Source organism: Branchiostoma lanceolatum, chromosome 4, assembly GCF_035083965.1.
Source record: "Branchiostoma lanceolatum isolate klBraLanc5 chromosome 4, klBraLanc5.hap2, whole genome shotgun sequence".
NCBI lineage: Eukaryota > Metazoa > Chordata > Leptocardii > Amphioxiformes > Branchiostomatidae > Branchiostoma > Branchiostoma lanceolatum.
Genome location: NC_089725.1, coordinates 27681528 through 27699833, shown reverse-complemented (window position 1 = coordinate 27699833; position 18306 = coordinate 27681528). Strand labels below are relative to the sequence as shown.

General features: G+C 41.9%; 2 protein-coding genes across 5 annotated transcripts in view; one reads left to right on the top strand and one right to left on the bottom strand.

The window, feature by feature from the left end:
• Positions 1 to 4412: 4412 nt before the first annotated feature.
• Positions 4413 to 8091, top strand: LOC136433808 (N(G),N(G)-dimethylarginine dimethylaminohydrolase 1-like). The gene is made up of 5 exons (XM_066426339.1): positions 4413 to 5074; positions 5736 to 5835; positions 6314 to 6510; positions 7038 to 7166; positions 7791 to 8091. The coding sequence occupies exons 1-5, from the start codon at positions 4610 to 4612 to the stop codon at positions 7890 to 7892; spliced, it is 993 nt and encodes a 330-aa protein (XP_066282436.1). The 5' UTR covers positions 4413 to 4609; the 3' UTR covers positions 7893 to 8091.
• Positions 8089 to 18306, bottom strand: part of LOC136433807 (papilin-like) — a 36032-nt gene continuing 25814 nt past the window's right edge. For 3 of the 4 annotated variants that reach the window (XM_066426336.1, XM_066426337.1, XM_066426338.1), the window contains 8 exons: positions 14529 to 14702; positions 13586 to 13750; positions 13193 to 13334; positions 11976 to 12106; positions 11504 to 11601; positions 10856 to 11033; positions 10182 to 10448; positions 8089 to 9794 (listed from right to left, as the gene is read on the bottom strand). In XM_066426336.1, coding sequence (XP_066282433.1) covers positions 9631 to 9794; positions 10182 to 10448; positions 10856 to 11033; positions 11504 to 11601; positions 11976 to 12106; positions 13193 to 13334; positions 13586 to 13750; positions 14529 to 14702 — 1319 coding nt within the window. In that variant the 3' untranslated portion in view covers positions 8089 to 9630. Of the gene's footprint in view, positions 9795 to 10181; positions 10449 to 10855; positions 11034 to 11503; positions 11602 to 11975; positions 12107 to 13192; positions 13335 to 13585; positions 13751 to 14528; positions 14703 to 16286; positions 16353 to 18306 lie in introns of all 4 variants that reach the window. The other variant, XM_066426335.1, reaches the window with a different exon arrangement.

Below are 18306 nucleotides of genomic sequence, written 5' to 3'. Positions count from 1 at the left end.
ACTTCGCTGCAACAGTCTAACCAACATTCCGGCTGATACATTCAACCTACCCAAGCTCCAAAAGTTGTACTTGAACGACAACAAGATAACCAGTATTCAGGCCGGAGCATTATCAAATCTACCCAAGATAGAATTAATCCAGCTTTCCTTTAATCAGTTAACTAATATCCAACCAGGTATATTCAAAAATCTGCCCGAGCTTCACAGCTTGTACCTATACTCCAACAACATAAGCAAGATTCAGGCTGCTGCTTTTTCAGATCTACCCCAACTCCTAATTTTGGACCTAAGGTCCAACAAGATAAGCGAGAATCAGGCAGATGCGTTTTCAAATCTACCCCGACCCCTAACTTTGGATCTGGCCAGGAACCAGATAACTAACATCAAGCCTGGTACGTTCTCAAATCTACCCAAGCTCGAGCGGCTGTACTTGCACTTCAACAAGATAACCAGTATTGAGGCCGGTGCATTCACAGATCTAAACGACCTCAAATTTATCCAGCTGCTCTCCAACCAATTAACTCACATCCAGTCAGGTACGTTCTCAAATCTACCCAAGCTTGACTTTTTGAACCTTTCCAAAAACAATATAACCAGAATTCAGGCCGGTACATTTACAAACCTACCCGAGCTCCAACGGTTGTTCCTGAACTCCAACAAGATAACCAGTATTCAGATCGGTACATTAAATCTGCCCAAGCTGCAATATTTGAACCTGCAGTCAAACCAGATATCTGCCCTTCCCCTGTCAGATCATGACATGTTGGCATCCATTCATGAGTTACATGTTGACAACAACCCCTGGCTGTGTGATTGTAGGATGATTCCCATTCTGCAGAAACAGATCAGCTCAGTCGTGTGTTCTTGGGGGTGCCGATCGCGACAGATCAGCTCACAGATGACATGTGCACAACCCTCCAATCTCTTTGGGAAAAAACTTAAAGAGGTCGATCCCAAAGATCTGATCTGTAACGACCAAACCAAATCAACTCCACCAGTTGATACCCAAGCCCAGGTCAGCTCATCGGCAGTGTCAACATCTTCACTTAGCACTGCAGAAGGCAATGCCAACCCAACATCAATTTTTCCAGGCTCCACTGCGGCCTTTGCCACACTACCAGGTGATATCCAAGCCCCAGTAGGCTTATCTACACTGTCAACGCCTTCACTTGGTAATGCAGAAAGCAATGCTAGCCCAACATCAATTCCTCCAGGCTCCTCATCCACTGTGACCTTTGCCACACTACCAGTCCAAGCCCGACATACAGTGTCAACATCTCCTTCATTTGGCAACACTGAAAGCAATACTAGCCCAGCGCAACTTCTTGCAGGGACCGCATATGCCAGTCTGTCTGACAATAGACACTTGCAAAGTGCTAACAATTGTAACGATGGCACTGTCACCTCTCACTATCGCTGGTACTTTAAACGCAATGTTGCCACAATGCCAGATGACACCCAGATGAATATGCTACTAAATGTACCAGCTATGGCTCCAACTCCAACTGTAATCACTGGTACTTCCCAAGAATCTGACTCCAGTCTTATCCCAGCTATTGTCGTTTCAGCTGTCATTGGTTCAGTTGTAGTAAGTTTCATTGTCGCCATCATTAGCATAGCCTGGTGCAAGAAGAGGAGCATGAATCCTCCTTCAGGTCAAAACTCCAAATTTGTCGTCAACAACCGATACCAACCAACAGTTACTGTGATAAGTAGCGGTCATGATCAGACAAGGCAGGGTCAGCATCAGGCCATCACTAAAGCCAATGCAAACGCCACATCTATTGTCGAGTCCAGTGATAATCATCACTATGAAGATATAGACAACAAAAACACCACAATTAAAAGGATGACCAGTGGTCAGAATCAGACGGGGCAAGGCCAGTCTCAAGTTATCACTGAATCCAAACCAAACACCACAGTTGCTCTGGTAACCAGTGGCTATAAACCACAGAATGAAAATATAGACAACCAACATAATCAGAAAATGGAGAGTAACACAGACGCCATAAATTCTGTAACTACCAGTGACCATGATCAGACAGGGCAGGGTCAGTCTCACGGTATTATTGAAGCTAGCAACTCATCGTGTGGCACAGGGCCGACCACCTCAAGGCCAAATGCTCCTCACAAAGTGGCGGGTCAGTGGCAGGCCATCACTGAATACAGCTCAAACACCACAGCTTCTGTAACGATCAGTGGCCATGATCAGACAGAGCATGGTCAGTCTCACGGTATCATTGAAGCTAGAAACTCATCTTATGGCACTGGGCCGGCCGCCTCAAGGCCAAATGCTCTGTACAAAGTTGTGGGTCAGTATCAGGCCATAACTAAACCTAACACAAACACCGTAGCTGTTCTAACAGTCGGTGGTCATGATCAGACAGGGCAGAGCTAGTCTCAGGCCAGAACTCAGTCCAATAAAACCAACACCTGTGCAGCTGTCGTAATTACTAGTGGCCATGATCACATAGGGCAGGGTACTTAGGTCGACAGGTGTTAGACCATCACTGAATCCAAGGATACCAGAAATCCATCATACCACACAGGTTAAGCTGTCACACAGATGAAGTCTTCTCTATATGAATATGTGGAAACACCATCATGGCATAATAATCAACCAGATGATAGTGCAGGCCCAAGGAAACCTGTCAAAATAAAGGCCCTAAAGGACATTTTACTAATAGTTATTAAAAAATAAGCGCTAAGCATATCCCCCTCCCCATTTTTCTTAAACGTCACGGCAAAAAAGTCCTGACCAGATGAAAACCAGTAAATGCCCATGAAATCAGAAACAGAGGTTTAGGTACAGGTACGTAGTTTAACGTGAACCTGTACCTTCATTTTGTAAAAAGAGGTTTGGCCAATTATTTTTGTAAGCTGTATATTATGCACTATAGCCAAGTGGATGTCTTAGTGAGTGGTAAATTGTCATCTTCGTATGAGGATTTACATATTCTAATCTCAAATCAAAACCATTTAGAAATTTGTCTGTTCATGTTAAAGAACTAAATCTAAGAGATGAGATTTATCTATTTTTTGTATAAGAAAATGGTATCCACCATTTTTTTAGTTTGTTCAGGTGAGGATGCAGCCGAGTCCTGTCCCTGAACAATTTGACAGGCACAGATACTGTTACACTCCCAGCTCGTTCCTTTCGTGGAATTATGGGTTCAGTTCCAGTCGGATACACGAAAGGACTGCTGACATTGACAGATCTTACTCTCGGGACATGCCTGGATTGTTGAAGGAATCATCCCCACCTGTTATGAGGTAGCAAAACTGGCGGGCCACGAATTCTACAAGTGTGCGATTGCTTCCTGTTGAGAAGACTAAAAGCGTCCTACATACACCTGGAGAATTAGCTCCCAGGTTCGGGAACACGCGTACGACTGGGTAAGACGCATCGCTTTGGAAATGAGGTGTGACAAGACGGGGGATTCTCAGAATAACAAGTACAGAGCTGGAGTATAGTACATAAAGTGGGGCGCAATGAGGACACATGGAAGAATCCGCCATTGTGAAACTGTAACCGCGAGATTGAAGGAGACAACATTAGTGGTAGCAGCAGACAGTCTAGTGCTCGACATATGCAACCCATGGCCATTTATCCTCAGTGAAGTTTAGATTTAGTAAATTGTTCTTGTTACTTGGCCCATGTTTTAATTGCACTGGTTGTCGACTATGAAGTATCTTTATCCGAAAGAGTTCATTGGAATGACACTGGCCCTATCTCAGTAATCTGTCATCATCAATATTAACACGAAGGACATGCTGAAAAAAACTCTAGGACAAGTGGAGTACTTTGAATCCATTTCATTTGAAGTACATGAATTTGGAATCCTGAGTATATAGACGAGCCGCGTGTATAGAACTTTAGAAGTTTAGATTGTCGAATTACATCTTGAGTTGCAGTGATGGACATCAATCCAGAAACCTTGATTTCTACCAGTACACAATACCGAACTTGGGATGCACCTTGTGTAGTAGATGATTATTGCATTGATGCACATAGGCGTACTGAGAGCATTCAAATGGCAGATATGCAGAGTATACATGGTGAATTATCATTGTCAAAGCTTCTGGTCGTGCAGCGACCTCTGTTGACAAATGCTGAAAATGCACCATCCCTTTCATGGGACGCTTTGTCTGTATTTTCAAGGAGGTTAAAGTACACATTCAGACCTCGGTCTATGACTTGATGTGCAACTTCACTATAACTTATTTATGTTGGACAAGCAATAGATGCCGTCATGTTTTGTTTTCATCCCTACAAAAACGGCCGATTCTGTTCGGACAAACTCTCTTATGGGTGACCCTCTTTGTGGAGCACCTGCAGAGTGCCCGGCAGTTAACATGTACGTCACAGAACTGGTTGGTCCAGTCGGCAACACCTGGTGGTCAAACAAAGAAATCTTCAGACTAAACAGGCTGCGATTTCATACAGCTGATACTCTCCGTTCTATAACACTATTTTCCTGATGTCATTTTTACTCTTCTAAAACTTTAAGTATTATTGACATCATCGTTGGATTAGAGTTAGGGTTAGGGTCAGGTAGTATTTCGTCATCATGTGAAACGGCCGCAGTGAAGCCATTTCGTCACCAGTATGAAATCTTTGTTCCTGAACAAGTTGCCCTGGTTGGTGGGCAGAATTGTCGGGCACGCGCACTACTCGAGGACGCATGCAAATTTCTTGACACAAAGGATCACAAAGCCGTGTTTCCAGAACTTCCGCGACCATTTGTCTGACGCTACCTGTCGTCCCGAGTCAGCCATGTCCGAGGGCACCGACTTCAACTTCCCGCGCTACACGCGCGCCATCGTGCGGGAGGTCCCGACCTCCATACGGCTCAAGTCCGAGGGTTTTAAAGACAGCAGTTGCGTGTACGTGAAGAGAGCGCGCGAGGAGCACGCCCTGTATGTCCAGACGCTGCGGGATCTGGGGCTGGAGGTGACCGTCCTCCCGGCGGATGAGGGTCTGCCGGACGGCGTCTTCGTGGAGGACACCTGCGTGGTGGTCGGCGACAAGGCGCTCATGACGCGACCTCCGATGAAGGCCAGGAGGAAAGAGGTACAGTAACTGTTTTTGTTTGTATTGCATACCCGGTAAACCGCCTCATGGCGTAACACATCAGGTTTGTACTGAACAGTACAAGATGCATAGCCGGACATATATATTTGATCCACTCACACCGAGAAGGACCCCCACTATTTTCGATGAGCGCGGTGGGTTATTTTACGTGCTCGATGTGTGTCTCTCCTCAAACATGGGTATGTGACATCATACGGCAGTTATCGTTAGTAATTGTTTTGACCTAGATGAGCTCAGCGCCTCGATTACGATGTATAAGGTGCACCTTCGACCGCGTAGTCGCTACATCGACGGTGGTTATGTAATAAAAATAGTAGTTTGATTATCATTATCAAAACAAACTGTCCTTTGCAGAGCTCTCTTAGTCAGAGATTTCCTTTCGAAGCTACCGACGACTTCGGTTCGTACTCCTAAAGGGCATTTCTTACGTGCGTTCTAATAAGTTCTATTGTTTGTCAACAGTCGATGTCGCTGCACCAAGTGGTAATGTACTTTACACAAACCTTCCTTTGCCAGATATCTGATTTCGAAGCTATCCACAACTTAGGCTCGAATTCTCACGTGCATTAGAATATTTCTTACGTTATGGCCTGTTGCTCATCAAAAGTCGAGTTACATGTGCGTGATCTATTGTTTGCAGGTGGACTCCGTGGAAAAATGCTTGAAATCCCTTGGGATCAAAACTCACAGGATATACGACAAGAGCGCCATCCTGGAGGGTGGAGACGTCATGTTCACAGGTAAGCAGTTGGTCGGAGTAAAAAAATTGTCTTGGCTGTAGACAACACATCTATGTTGTTTACAGCTATATAAAGACGTGTTGACACGAGGAGCCTGTTATGTAGATTACAAGTAACGTCAAATAACAGTTACTCAATCAACTGGATATCATTTTGGAAGTTACAAGTTACGTCCTTAGTACATTCATGGTACATTGTTATGTTTTTGTAAGATGGGTAGAAAAAATCTACTGTTTGTTAGTATAACGTGTTTGTTTGCGGTTGAACAGTGTACCCGACGAAGCTATGAAATTTGGCATCTGGGAAGGTAATAGAATGTCCTACAAAAGAATTGTTCAAATTTGCCCCCCCCCCCACCCCGACGGCTTTCCTGGGTACTGCAGGGGTGTTTTAGTTGAAGACCTTTGAATCAACAGGATAAGGGACAGATTGTGATGATTATTGTTCTTATCTACTGTACTGTTTACTTTATTTGCAGGTAAAGAGTTCTTCGCCGGGATATCGATCAAATCGAACCTCGCAGGTCACAAGGTCCTGGCGGAGACCTTCCCCGAGTTCCCCGTCCATTCCATCCCCTTGGAGGAGCCCGAGTTCCACCTCAAGGGCATGGTGTGTGTGGCGGCGCCGGGGACCCTGGTCATGCCCAGGAACAAGTGGGGCAAAGTCGCGTGGGAGGTATGACGTGTTTTTGTGTTTGAGCAAGGAGGTTAAAATAACCTCCTTGGTTTGAGGATTTCTTTACCTCTGTGAAAACGGATGCATTGTTTCCGGTCTGTTTGTTGGTTTGTCTTGGTGTGTGTTCAAGTTTGGTCCCGCTGACGCGCGCGTCCAAGATCGTTTCCGGGCTAAGTTTTAATCAGAGACTGGCAGAATACGAAGGCTGAGTTGGCCTGCATGCGTCCATTCTTTTGGAAGGCTGGCAAGAAGTGAAAGTTGGTACATGGCCAAAAGTCAGGAACCTGAGAGTGACATGTGTCCAAGAGTGTAGCATACAATGTGTGAACTGAACATGGTTGGAAAAGCTGAAAAGCTACGTTGGAAGAGCTTAGGTCTACTACATGTGGAAAAACACAAGTCAAAGTTTCACGAAAACCTATATAGTAAGCTCAGTACAACCCTAAATACACACATACATATAGTTGAACACTTTTCTCGGTCAGCAACTTATCACTCTAACATGACCGTATCTCTATCTTTGCCAGGCTGTTTGTGAGAAAAGTGAGTACACCTACAAACCCATGTGGGTTCCCAACCACTGCGGGGTCAACTGTCTGCACATCAACGGCACCATCGTCCACTGCACAGAAGAGGACTGGCCGAAAAGTCACCAGGTAGGAACGGATCCAGAAACTGTGCTCCTCAGTTCACAGTTTAGGTCCTGTTTTATCGAGCTCGGAAGAACACAAATTTATCATTACTCTCTATAAATCAGAGGAGTGGTTCCAGCTGGTTTTTGACGTGTTTTTAGGCGTTCTTGTCGGGCTTTCTACTTTGTCATGCTTTTTAAGTCATGAACCGAAATGTGTGGGTTGGTGAGATAAAAACAAACAAACATGACAAAGTAGAAAGCCCGACAAAAACGCCTAAAACACGTCAATATCACCGGACCCACTCCTCTGCTTGGAGAGTACATTATCATCAGTCTATGACAATCGGTTCATCTAACAGTTATCGTTGCATAAGTCACCACGATCATATTTATCAATTGAACCAGAAATAAGAACAATGCAGATACAATGTCATGTGCCGCATCATGCTGAATAAAGTTGGAGAATAATTCTAGTTATCTGGTTTTTTTTTATTGTTGAGTTTGCATTCCTCTTTTAACAAAAAAGAACGTCCCTTTCTAATGGCACTACAGGTAAAAATCAATATCACTGTGGAATATTGTTCATTATACCTTAATTATCTAACTCAATTCTCGAACCTTGATATGTTTTTTTTTACGTCGACAGGTATTTGTAGAGACCATGGGAGACTACCAGCGAGTGCAGCGGTCTATTGGAGAGCTGGGGAAAGTGGAAGCTGGCCTGACATGCTGCTCTGTTCTCTTTTAGATCAAGTCACGGCTTCTTTTGTTTCATTATCATATGGTCTGAACTTAGAGCTTCTTTGCTTCAGAGGAAGTAACATTTCTTGCAAGGTTTATAAGATTAACTTTATCAGTTAACTTACTTTTACACCCCTCCTGTCAACATTGTTTTAAAGATGACAAAATGTACCTTTGGAAATTAAAATGATCGACAGTGACAGTTATATTGAGTCTATTTTATTTCATTTCAAGCCTCTTGTCCTTGCAAACCTAAAGGACTTCATTAACGACGATACATAGTTGTCATGGTGATCATAAAAATCAATAGTCAAAGTAAAAATCAACAAACAACATAGCGGTATAAAATAACCATAATCATAGTGGAGATTAACTAGCCTATGATTGTCTGAAATGCTACAAATATATACAATGAGAAATCAACAACATGAAGCACATTTGGGCACCCATCCTAGTCTGCAAAAATTGTGTTGAAGCAAAATGCAAATCCAATTATCAAACAACCAAACAAAATATACATTATTGAAAGCTATTCAACGGACTGAAGACAGACTATAGTCCTATTTTGCTGTTGCTATTAACACCTATATAAATCTTTACCAAGAATCGTCTGTATCATAGATGCATTTCTATTTGCAGTACTTTTCTCACGAACAACAAGATTCCAAAGATGTCTGCTGTCAGTGTGTCCAGTCCTGATTCCCCAGTAGAATGAATACTAACAATTTGCGGCTTTGTATCGCCATCACTTGATTTTATAACACTAGGCTCAGAGGTAACAAGTTGTGTAGCACCATACTTATTTATCTCAAGGCAGATGTTGGGAGGCAACAGTCTCCTAGCTGCCAGTTTCTGTGACAAACTGCCACTGCATGGGATTGAAACGGACAGCTAGGAAAATGCAAGGACTTTGCCAAACAACATCTACATGTAGATCACATTCTGACAAACAAAAGTCTTAACACACTGTCTAAAATGGTCCCCCGCATTTTGAAATTATTATGGAACTAATATCACTTCCAAGACTCAGATTTCTAATACTAAATGTCACTGTCCAGTGTTTTACATGTACATTGAAGCTCTCTGAAGTTTCTATTCAACTGACAGACCTGAGTCCCTAGGTACTTACAAATGTAAATCAGCAGAACAAGATTATCTATGATAACTTCTAAATATACATCTGGATTGTAAAATAGAAATAAAAAATAAAAATAAATAAAAGAGAAGGGGGGTGAGTTTATGTGCAGGGGAAAGGTATTGCCTTGCTGTTCTTTGCGATGAGACTACAGTAACTTTGAAAATGTACTGAAGTAGACTATCTAACTCATTTGTCTGATTGTCATGTCTGTTCAGTCTTGCAATGATCAGACAAAGCTTACAGCAGAACCAAGTCACCTATTCTTGGTAAAGCAAATCAGGAATGTTGCAGACACCATACAAACTTTTTGTGGAAAGAAATAGCCATGTCAGCACCAAATGATAAAAAAACAAGAAATTTCTGACTGGACATTCATTGTTTCTGGCACCAATGCCAACAGGACTAACAGGAAAATGAATGGCTGATTAAAAAATGAAATAATATAAAAACTTAAAATGTGTTTGTATGCAATCCTTACGCTGTTACAGTGTCATCATCCCTCCCAAAGATAATTTTGGTCTTCACTTAATTCTTAACTAACTAATACACACTTGAGATATCTTTTAAGCACGAAAGTGTTCACCCCTTGGTAGGCAGGACTGTGTTTTTACGGGATGTCTCCGGGTTTTCTCCTCTGTCTGCTGTACCTGGCACAGCTGAGGCAGCAGAACTGCTTGTAGTAGTCATTGTTGTCACAGAAGCCAAACTTAGCGATCAGCTCACAGTTGGCCAGTTCTACGTTGTCTACACAGGTCTCGGGAATTTGTTGTTCTGTAACAGAGTAAGAAAGAGTTTCCTTTCAACAGCTGGCATTGTTAAAGATAGATACTTGACTGAGTCTCTGGAATTTCTTTCAAAAGAAGGAAAAAGTCCCATGCAAGGTAAATTGGTTGTTAATCCACAGTATTGAAAGGTAGAGCCCATCGCTCTCCCTCTCTGCAACCAAAGTCACGTACCCATTTACAACTGGGTGGAGTTATGAAAGATTAGTATAAACTTTATGATAAAGTGCCTTTGTAAAGGTCACAACGACTAGCAAGGAATGCCAGGAAGCAAACTACTCGGCCATCAATGACACTACACAGAATTACACAGTGATGTACTGAACAGCAGAAACTCTAAGTGTACCTGAAGTGGAATTGAACCAGTATAACTTACCTTCCACTGTGACCCAGGCACTGGAGGTAATGGCTGCCCTGCCGTTGGACACGATGCAGGTGTACCGTCCGCTGTCCTCCATGGCCACCGGGCTGATCTGCAGGTCTCCGTTGGCCACGAACTGCGTCCTGTCCTCGGGCAGCGGCCCCTCCTCCTTCAGCCAGCTGACCTGGGGCGTCGGCGTGCCCAAGGCACGGCAGATCAGGATCAGCGTCTCCCCCTCCACGATGGTGGCGTTCTTGGGCCGTGTCGTGATCTCAAGCCCGACTGCAGGGGGTGATGAGGACTGATTAGTACTCATCAGTGACACAATACGACAATGACGAAAGAATGGTAAAATGTAATACCTGCCATAGCTGACATCCTACTTGACATCCTCATCATCAACACCTCTTTGTTGATGATTTGCACTCTTTTCTCATCCCTCACATGTTCTTACATGTATATGGCTAAGCTTAACGTTCTCCCTGCTGCCTAACTCTGTAACCAATAGGGAATTGGGTGCCAACGGCTACTTCAGAGCGATAAAGGTTAATCGGTGTGCCAACCCGAAAGCCAACAAACGAGAAACCGTGTGCCATGAGAAGTGAGTCATACAATCAGAAAAGAGCATATACAATAAGCAAAGAAAAGCCTGACTTGTCAGCCTACTAAGGAGACTCGCGCCCTCTCACCATCAACGTCCAGATAGACGAGTCTCTTCTGCAGGTCACCGACCCCGTTGTTTGCAGTGCAGGTGTACTCCCCAGCGTCGCTCATGGAGGTGTCCTCAATCTCCAGCGAGTTGTTGGGCAGCTGGAAGATCCTGGGCACGTCTCCTGGCAATAGGACTCCGCTCTTCTCCCAGATAACCTGTCAGGGGGATGATGTTCTAGTTATCAGGATCAGGATTAGCGTTCCTGTGCCTTTTCTTATCGAAACAGCTGCTTTTCATGGGGGCTAAACAGTACAAAACAAATGCATAGTAATCAGGGCATCTCAATATCGAACTAGTACGATTGATCATTAACAATATAGTAATCTGGGCATTTCCATATCGAACTAGTATCATGATTAATCATTAACTGATTTAAAAAAACAGTCATCATCAATAGTAGTAGTGCAATGGAAACATATTTGCAATGTCACGATTTCGCAGTGGAGGGGACACCGCATCCCAGGTCACTTTATCAAGTTCAATATAATCTATACCACAAGTGAAATCATAATTTGTGACCATTCCCAGGGCTACCTATTTGTAACAGCCATTCGCTAATAGGGCAAACCAGGCTGTAATGTCACAGCTGAACTGGTAAATATCATAAAATTCAAAAGACATCTACCTGCGGTGTGGGGATTCCCTCTGCCCTACAGTCCAGTCTGGTGGTTTCTCCAACCCTGGACATGTAGTTGGTTTGGTCAGGGGTGATGACAGCTGGGACTGTGAAAACAATGACACCAATCACTCGTCATCGTACTGCCAGCAAGCCAGCAACTTTGACAGTCACTCTTCTCTGGGAAATGTTTCTTGTTGACATTTCTGTAACCTTTTAGCTACTGTTCTTAGGACTTACTGAACTCTGTAGGAGGTAGCTCCATAGCTGAATGGTTACTGAAACATCGGCAGACAAAAGCTCTTTGGTTGTGTAGCTACAATGTAAGAACCCAGTGTATAATTTTGATTTGCAAATTTTATAAAACAATTTACGGATGTATCACAGAAGAACCATCAAGTAAGTAAGATCAGGAGAAAGCTTCTTAAGACTGCAGCAAAATACCAAGAAGGAAGATATATAATTCTTTTTCTACATGTACCTTGCACGTTCAGCTGGATGTCCTTAGTCCTGGGAGTGCTGAAGCCGTTACTAACCAGGCAGGTGTAGGTTCCGCTGTCAGCTGGCTCCACCTGCACCACCTCCAGCACACCGCCGGCAAGGTCACGGAACCTGGACAAAAAAATATATAGGATAACTTTTCTGTAAGGTGTAAAGTTCACATATTTTGACTTTCTGTAATTCGTCTTCTTCACGTAATCTGTAGCGACTAGCGAGGTGACAAAAATTTGCATAATAGCTGTCTTGAATTACGGTATGCATAATATGTGGTGGGTCCTATAAAACCACCCAATAAATTCAGCTAACGTAAACTCCCAGACCTCAGTCTGCTTCTGAATGCCGTGGTGTTCACATCAGTGAAGGGGCTCGCTGGCTAAGACAATTTACCATCTATTGAAGTTACTTCAGCACATGTTTGAAATCCTATAGTGTATAAAAGGAATCAAAGCATAGTTGCACATAAACAAGTCAGCTTTGTAGTACCTAACCAAGAATATGAAGCAATTACAGCACTGGCCTGCAATGCTCACTGGTAGAATGTCTCAGACATTGGCTGTCAGTATACAAATTACATTTCTACAGAGCCACTGAGTCTATAATGGTTTCTTAGACTGCCAAGTAGTCACCACCACAATTGTATAAGTCATACTTCTAGACACACAGCTATCAAAGCTAATTCAGCTCTGAAGAAAATATAGATACAATTCCAACTTTGAAGGGGTTGCTTTGACAGTTGAAAACACAATGTTATGATTTTCGGAAAGTTTCCTAGCAAAGTTACGTGTTGTATAGATTACGTAGCTTTGTTACATCTACATGTATCTGGGTTATTTTGTTGGTCTGACAATGTTTTATTCAAAAACTAGTGAGAGAAATACAGGATTTTTCAAACCTTGAGACGTCAGTTAATATGCAAATGATTTCCTGTCGTCTGCTCTGATCCGATTCTATTGTTCTTTGAGCCAGACGGGCAGAGATCCCCTACAGAGGATAATCCATTTATGATGTTGGGATGAGGGTTGGAGTCAATTTAGCTACTAACTCCCTGACAGAAGATAGTTTTTATAGGAGGAGAACCCTGGGTCCTGCCTTCTTGTCCTTTGTTAAGTGTTGTCATGACCTCCATGCAGAGTGAGTGAGTGAGTAAGTGATCATGAGAGAGTGAGTGAGTTAGTGAGTGTGATGAAAAGTACCTACCTGGGACTCTGCAGGAAGTCAGTATGAGTGCGTGAGGACCAGGTCGTGGTTAGCGGAAGGTCCGACTCTGCGTGGCAGGACAGGGTCACCGTGCTGCCCGGCCGCGTGTTGATGATGTTGGGACCAAGGATCTCTCCAAGTTCTAATTGAACAAAGGGCATTATAAAAATTGAAGTAATGAAAACAAAAACGCTTTTTAAATGTGTGAACAACAAGCAGAAATAGGTTCCATCATGAATACGATCATTGTTAACAACTGATATGGAAACACTTCTAGCAAACACTTGTCTCTGCTGCAACACCATACAAAGGAAGCTGATACTATCAGAAGCTGTATAGAAAGTCTAGACAGTAACTGTTGTATAACTATTTGACAAATGCTGATTTGCTGACCATTGATGGCCTGGCATCCCTCGACCTTGTCCGGCCCCAGAGCGAAGGTGATGCCGTCCTGACAGCAGCCCCACTCCGAGGAGCCACACAACAGCTCCACATCACTGTCATCTCTGCTGCCCTGGAGGGCGGGTGGGGCGTCTGTCACGTAGATAGTCAGGTCTCCTGGAGAGGGAAAGCAAACCAAATTATTTTACTTCCATAGTTATGCTACCTATGTGGCATCAGCGTGGCGCTACGGGTATTGGACTCAGAACTAATAGGTCCGGGGTTCGATATTCACCATGCCCCGACGCTGTGCCCTTGGGGAAAGGCACTTTACATGAGCTTATGAGTTGATGAGTGGCGCCCACCAAGCCACTTTGGCTAATCTGTCAAAGTGTGTGCCAAAAACACACTACGGATTTGGTGTGCCGATGTTCCAACATCTGCACTTTGACATCCTCCAAGAGCCGTTAATTTTTTTTATTATGCTACCTAGTTTAAAAGATACCGTCCATTGTAAAATATTATTGTGGTTGTTGAACTACAATGTCATCGATTTCCCGGTCACTTCCCCTTATGAACTCCTCACACCATAAAATGCTTTGTCTTGTATTACATTCAACTATGATTTGTTTACCCGCTAACTTAAAATTCAAAGCTCACTAACTCGTTGCTTCCCTCGAAATCCATCCTCAGGAAAGCCAGATCAAAAAGCCCTATTCATTCTGGTTAGGAAATGCCGAAACCTGACATCTATTGTGACTTAACAATAGATTAATTCAATCATTAGGTGAGTAGCTATCAGTAAGGTGCAAGTAGCAAATGGTAGGAGAGCCTTGAACTATGACAGACTTATGTTTAAACAAGTGAGAACCTTACCTTGGGGTATATTTAGCAAACTGTTGTATACCTGTAGGGTTTTCAATTCTAAATGTCTAACCCAGTATATTAAACACACCTGCACCAGTGGCCCCACAGGCCTGGCGACACTGCTGTAGGGTGTCGAAGTTGTTAGCGTTTCCCCTGCAGCCTCCGTAGATGAACTCTGTGCAGAGTTTGGTGAAGGAGTCGTAGTACCATCTCCTCTTGGACATCCTGCAAGGGCCGATCTTCATGGGCAAGGTACAGACATCTGAACAGGGAATATAACATGTACATTATGTATCGAAGTTGAACTGCAATTTCCAACAAAGAAATTGGACTTAACCAAATTTTTTACATAATGATAACCTTCAGTATCTATCAAGGAATGAGCAATCCACTGCTTCTGTGACGTCACATTATAGTTATACAGATGTGAGTCTGTTAGCTGTGGATCATAATTTGCAGAAAATCTATGGCGCCCCCATCTGAGTTGAGGGATGGTTGTAGGGCCCGGATGTGGATAGCCTCTTTTATTCTTCTTGCAAAAAGACTGGAGTTACAATTAGTCGAAAATTTGGGTTAGTCCAATTTCTTGTGTTGGAATTTGCTGTTTAACTTCGATATAGAATGACTTCTACCAACGCAGATGAACTTTGAAGTACATGTATGTGCAGTTTGTCTTGTAGTGAAGGTTCTTTGAGCCCTCTTGGAAATCAAAAATCAAGGGGCAAACCAGCTGTCTTGAGATGATAAAATAACATAAATGAATAAATAAACAACAAAGCAGCATGAAAGTTTTGCTGAAACGATATCTTTAAAAGTTATAAAATTAATGTGAAAAATGACTAGCATAAAATGTATGAGAATAGTTAATGATGGAACTGTCGAAGATGCCTGCATGTGAAGGAACTGCTCAATATGTGAAGTACTGTGAAGTTAATTATGGGCAGCAGACATGTTCTGTAAGCAAATGCAGATGAAGTTAGTCAGCAGCAGCAAACTAATAGCAGGCAACATCTGATGAAATGATGAAAGCAAGATGAAATTATTCATCAATGGATTCCCTGGCAATAAATGTTAGCCTTTATCCTAAACATGCTATGGTCTACATTTGTTACATATTACAGTAGGGGGAGGTACTATTTAAAGCGCAGTTTTTGCTGAAATACGCACCTGAAAATTTGGGGACGGTCTATCTGAATATGAAAATGTAAAAATTTTGAAATTTTTCTTATATTAAACACCCTGTACATACCCCCTGAAGTTTGTAACATAAATTTGTATTAAACTAGTATAAAGGTATGCTAGCAAACATAATTAATGCCTTAAAGTATTAGTACTTTGAGGTAAGAAGACATCAAAGTGAATATTTGAACCCAAAATCTATTCTCCACACAGATATAGACTATTCCCAAATCACCCCCATTGCAAAAATGGACTAGTCCCATTAGACCATGTACAAACTTCAAGGGGTATGTACAGGGGGGTTAGAGTCCAGTGATTGCCCAAATTTTGTGATTTCTGTGCTTAAATAGACCATATCTATATTTTGAAATGCGTATTTTACAAAGTTGAAATTAATACCCCCCCCTAATTACAGGCTGGAGCATTTTAGGGTGCCATACAGAATCTGGACTGTACCTTAAATTCAAATTCAAACAAACATGCCATCTACATGTATATTTGGAAAGTTTAAAAATCAGAACTGCTAAAAGCATGAGGAGCCCAAATGAAGTCAGCCTGTAACATGTTTAGCATGATCATACGGAAGCAGCATCGGCTTCACTATTAGCGGCGGCAGGCCATGGGAGCAGCAGTCTCTGCAGTTTAGAGGAAGGGTCACCTGACTTACTTGTGTCTTCATAAACCGCAGTAGGAACAGGCTGGAATAGATCATCCTCATACTCATAGAATGGATCTGTACAGGTGGGATATCAGAGATCAACATGGATACTAGCTGTTGCTCCAACTTATCTCAGTATACCAGTACAACGTTGGTGTACACTATAATCAGAATCAAACAAAAACACTGTATTCTACATGTACAAGTCAAACTAGAAATCCTTTCCTTTCCCAGAGCAGAAGCAGCCTGTTGGACAGATCATGGATAATCAAAGGGAAACTGGTCTAAATGAATCACTCACTACTACAACTATGACAGCTTTAACCTCTAACTAGTCTGAAGGAATATAAGTATATCAGGCTATTATATGCCATTGTCTAAGGCCCCCTTTTTTTTTTGCTTGGAATGGCAGAAATCAACTGTGTGTATTTAAAATAGTTACAAATTGTTCCATATTTCGTGGAAAATTCATCATAAGTCAAGATGTTACCATTTGAATTCACAATATCATTTATAAAAACAATTTTTCTATTGACAAAAGCATTAAATACAAAAGGTACACCTTCAATACATATATTTGTATTCATGAATAATAATTGTTGTCTAATTTCTCTAGCGGTTGTGGGGGTCTTATATTGAAACTTATACCAAGCCAATAAGGCTTCACTTAAAAAGGAACCTATTTTGAGGTGCTGTACAGATTTGATCTGAAAAAAGGGAAATAAATCTTCTACCACATTTGGATGCACTCTTAAAAGCCAAGCACTAAACCAGCTTGGATTAGAATACAGTTTAGGCACCCATGATGCTTTTATTGTGAGTGCCAATGCATATAGGTTTTTAAGATTTAGACCACCATTTTCTATTGAATTATACATTGTTTTCCTGCTAACCCTTTCTGGTCCTCCGCTCCAGATAAAAGAGAACACTTTACGCTCAAAATCTATAAATAACTGCTTGTCTGGCATAGGGAGGACCTGAAAGAGGTGGGTAAACTGTGGAATAATAAGGGAATTAATGATTGTTACTTTACCATATAGTGATAATTTTTTTCCTTTCCAAGGATACAATAGTCTATCTAATTTAGTTAAAAGAGGCTCAAAATTTGCTGAAACGATAGTGTCAATTCTCGGGTATATGTATACCCAACAATTTCACATTTCCGTTTACCCATTGAAAAGGAAAATGGGAGGGCAATCTAAAGTTGCTGTTTTTTAAAGATCCGAGTCTAAGTATTTTGCATTTATCATGGTTTAAGGAGAGGCCGGAAATTTGTGAAAAACTATCTAAATCTTGAAGGAGGGCATAGAAAGAGGTTAAATTTGGACTAAACGGGAAATTTGAATCGTCTGCGTATTGTGATATTTTTGTAGATTTACCCTTAACAGAGAGGCCTATCAAGTTGTGGTTTTGACGGATCTTAATTGATAACAATTCAACAGCAATGATAAAGAGATAAGGACTGAGAGGGCAGCCCTGCCTTACACCTCGATATAAACTAAAAGGGTTTGACATATACCCATTATTTAACACGGAACTGGTAACATTATTATACAAAACATTAACCCATGCAATAAACTGTGGACCGAAATTGAAAAATTCTAATGCCTTTATGATAAAATCCCATCTAATCGAATCGAAAGCTTTTTGAAAATCAGATATAAATATTAGTCCAGGTCTATCTTCCTGTTCATAATGTTCAATTGTTTCAAGTATCCGTCTTATATTGTCCCCTATAAACCTCCCCTGTATAAACCCAGTTTGGTCTTCATTAATAATGTTGGCTATAACAGATTTTACTCTTAAAGATAAACATTTAGATAATATTCTAGTGTCACAACAAAGTAGGGTAAGAGGTCTCCAATTGTCTAGTAATGTGGGGTCTTTATCTTTACCGTCAACACCTTGTTTTAGTAGCAGAGAAATAATACCTTTTCTTTGAGTGTCAGATAATAGGCCTTGAGTTAATGAGTAATTGAAGCATTCAAGCATGGGGACCTTAAACACTGAATAAAAATGTCTATAAACT

Excerpts from the sequence above, each read along its gene's own strand:
- LOC136433808 (XM_066426339.1), top strand. The coding sequence starts at position 4,610 with ATGAAATCTTTGTTCCTGAACAAGTTGCCCTGGTTGGTGGGCAGAATT. Across the intron at positions 5,836-6,313 it reads TGGAGACGTCATGTTCACAG|GTAAAGAGTTCTTCGCCGGG; the intron begins GTAAGCAGTTGG and ends CTTTATTTGCAG. Across the intron at positions 6,511-7,037 it reads GGGGCAAAGTCGCGTGGGAG|GCTGTTTGTGAGAAAAGTGA; the intron begins GTATGACGTGTT and ends TATCTTTGCCAG.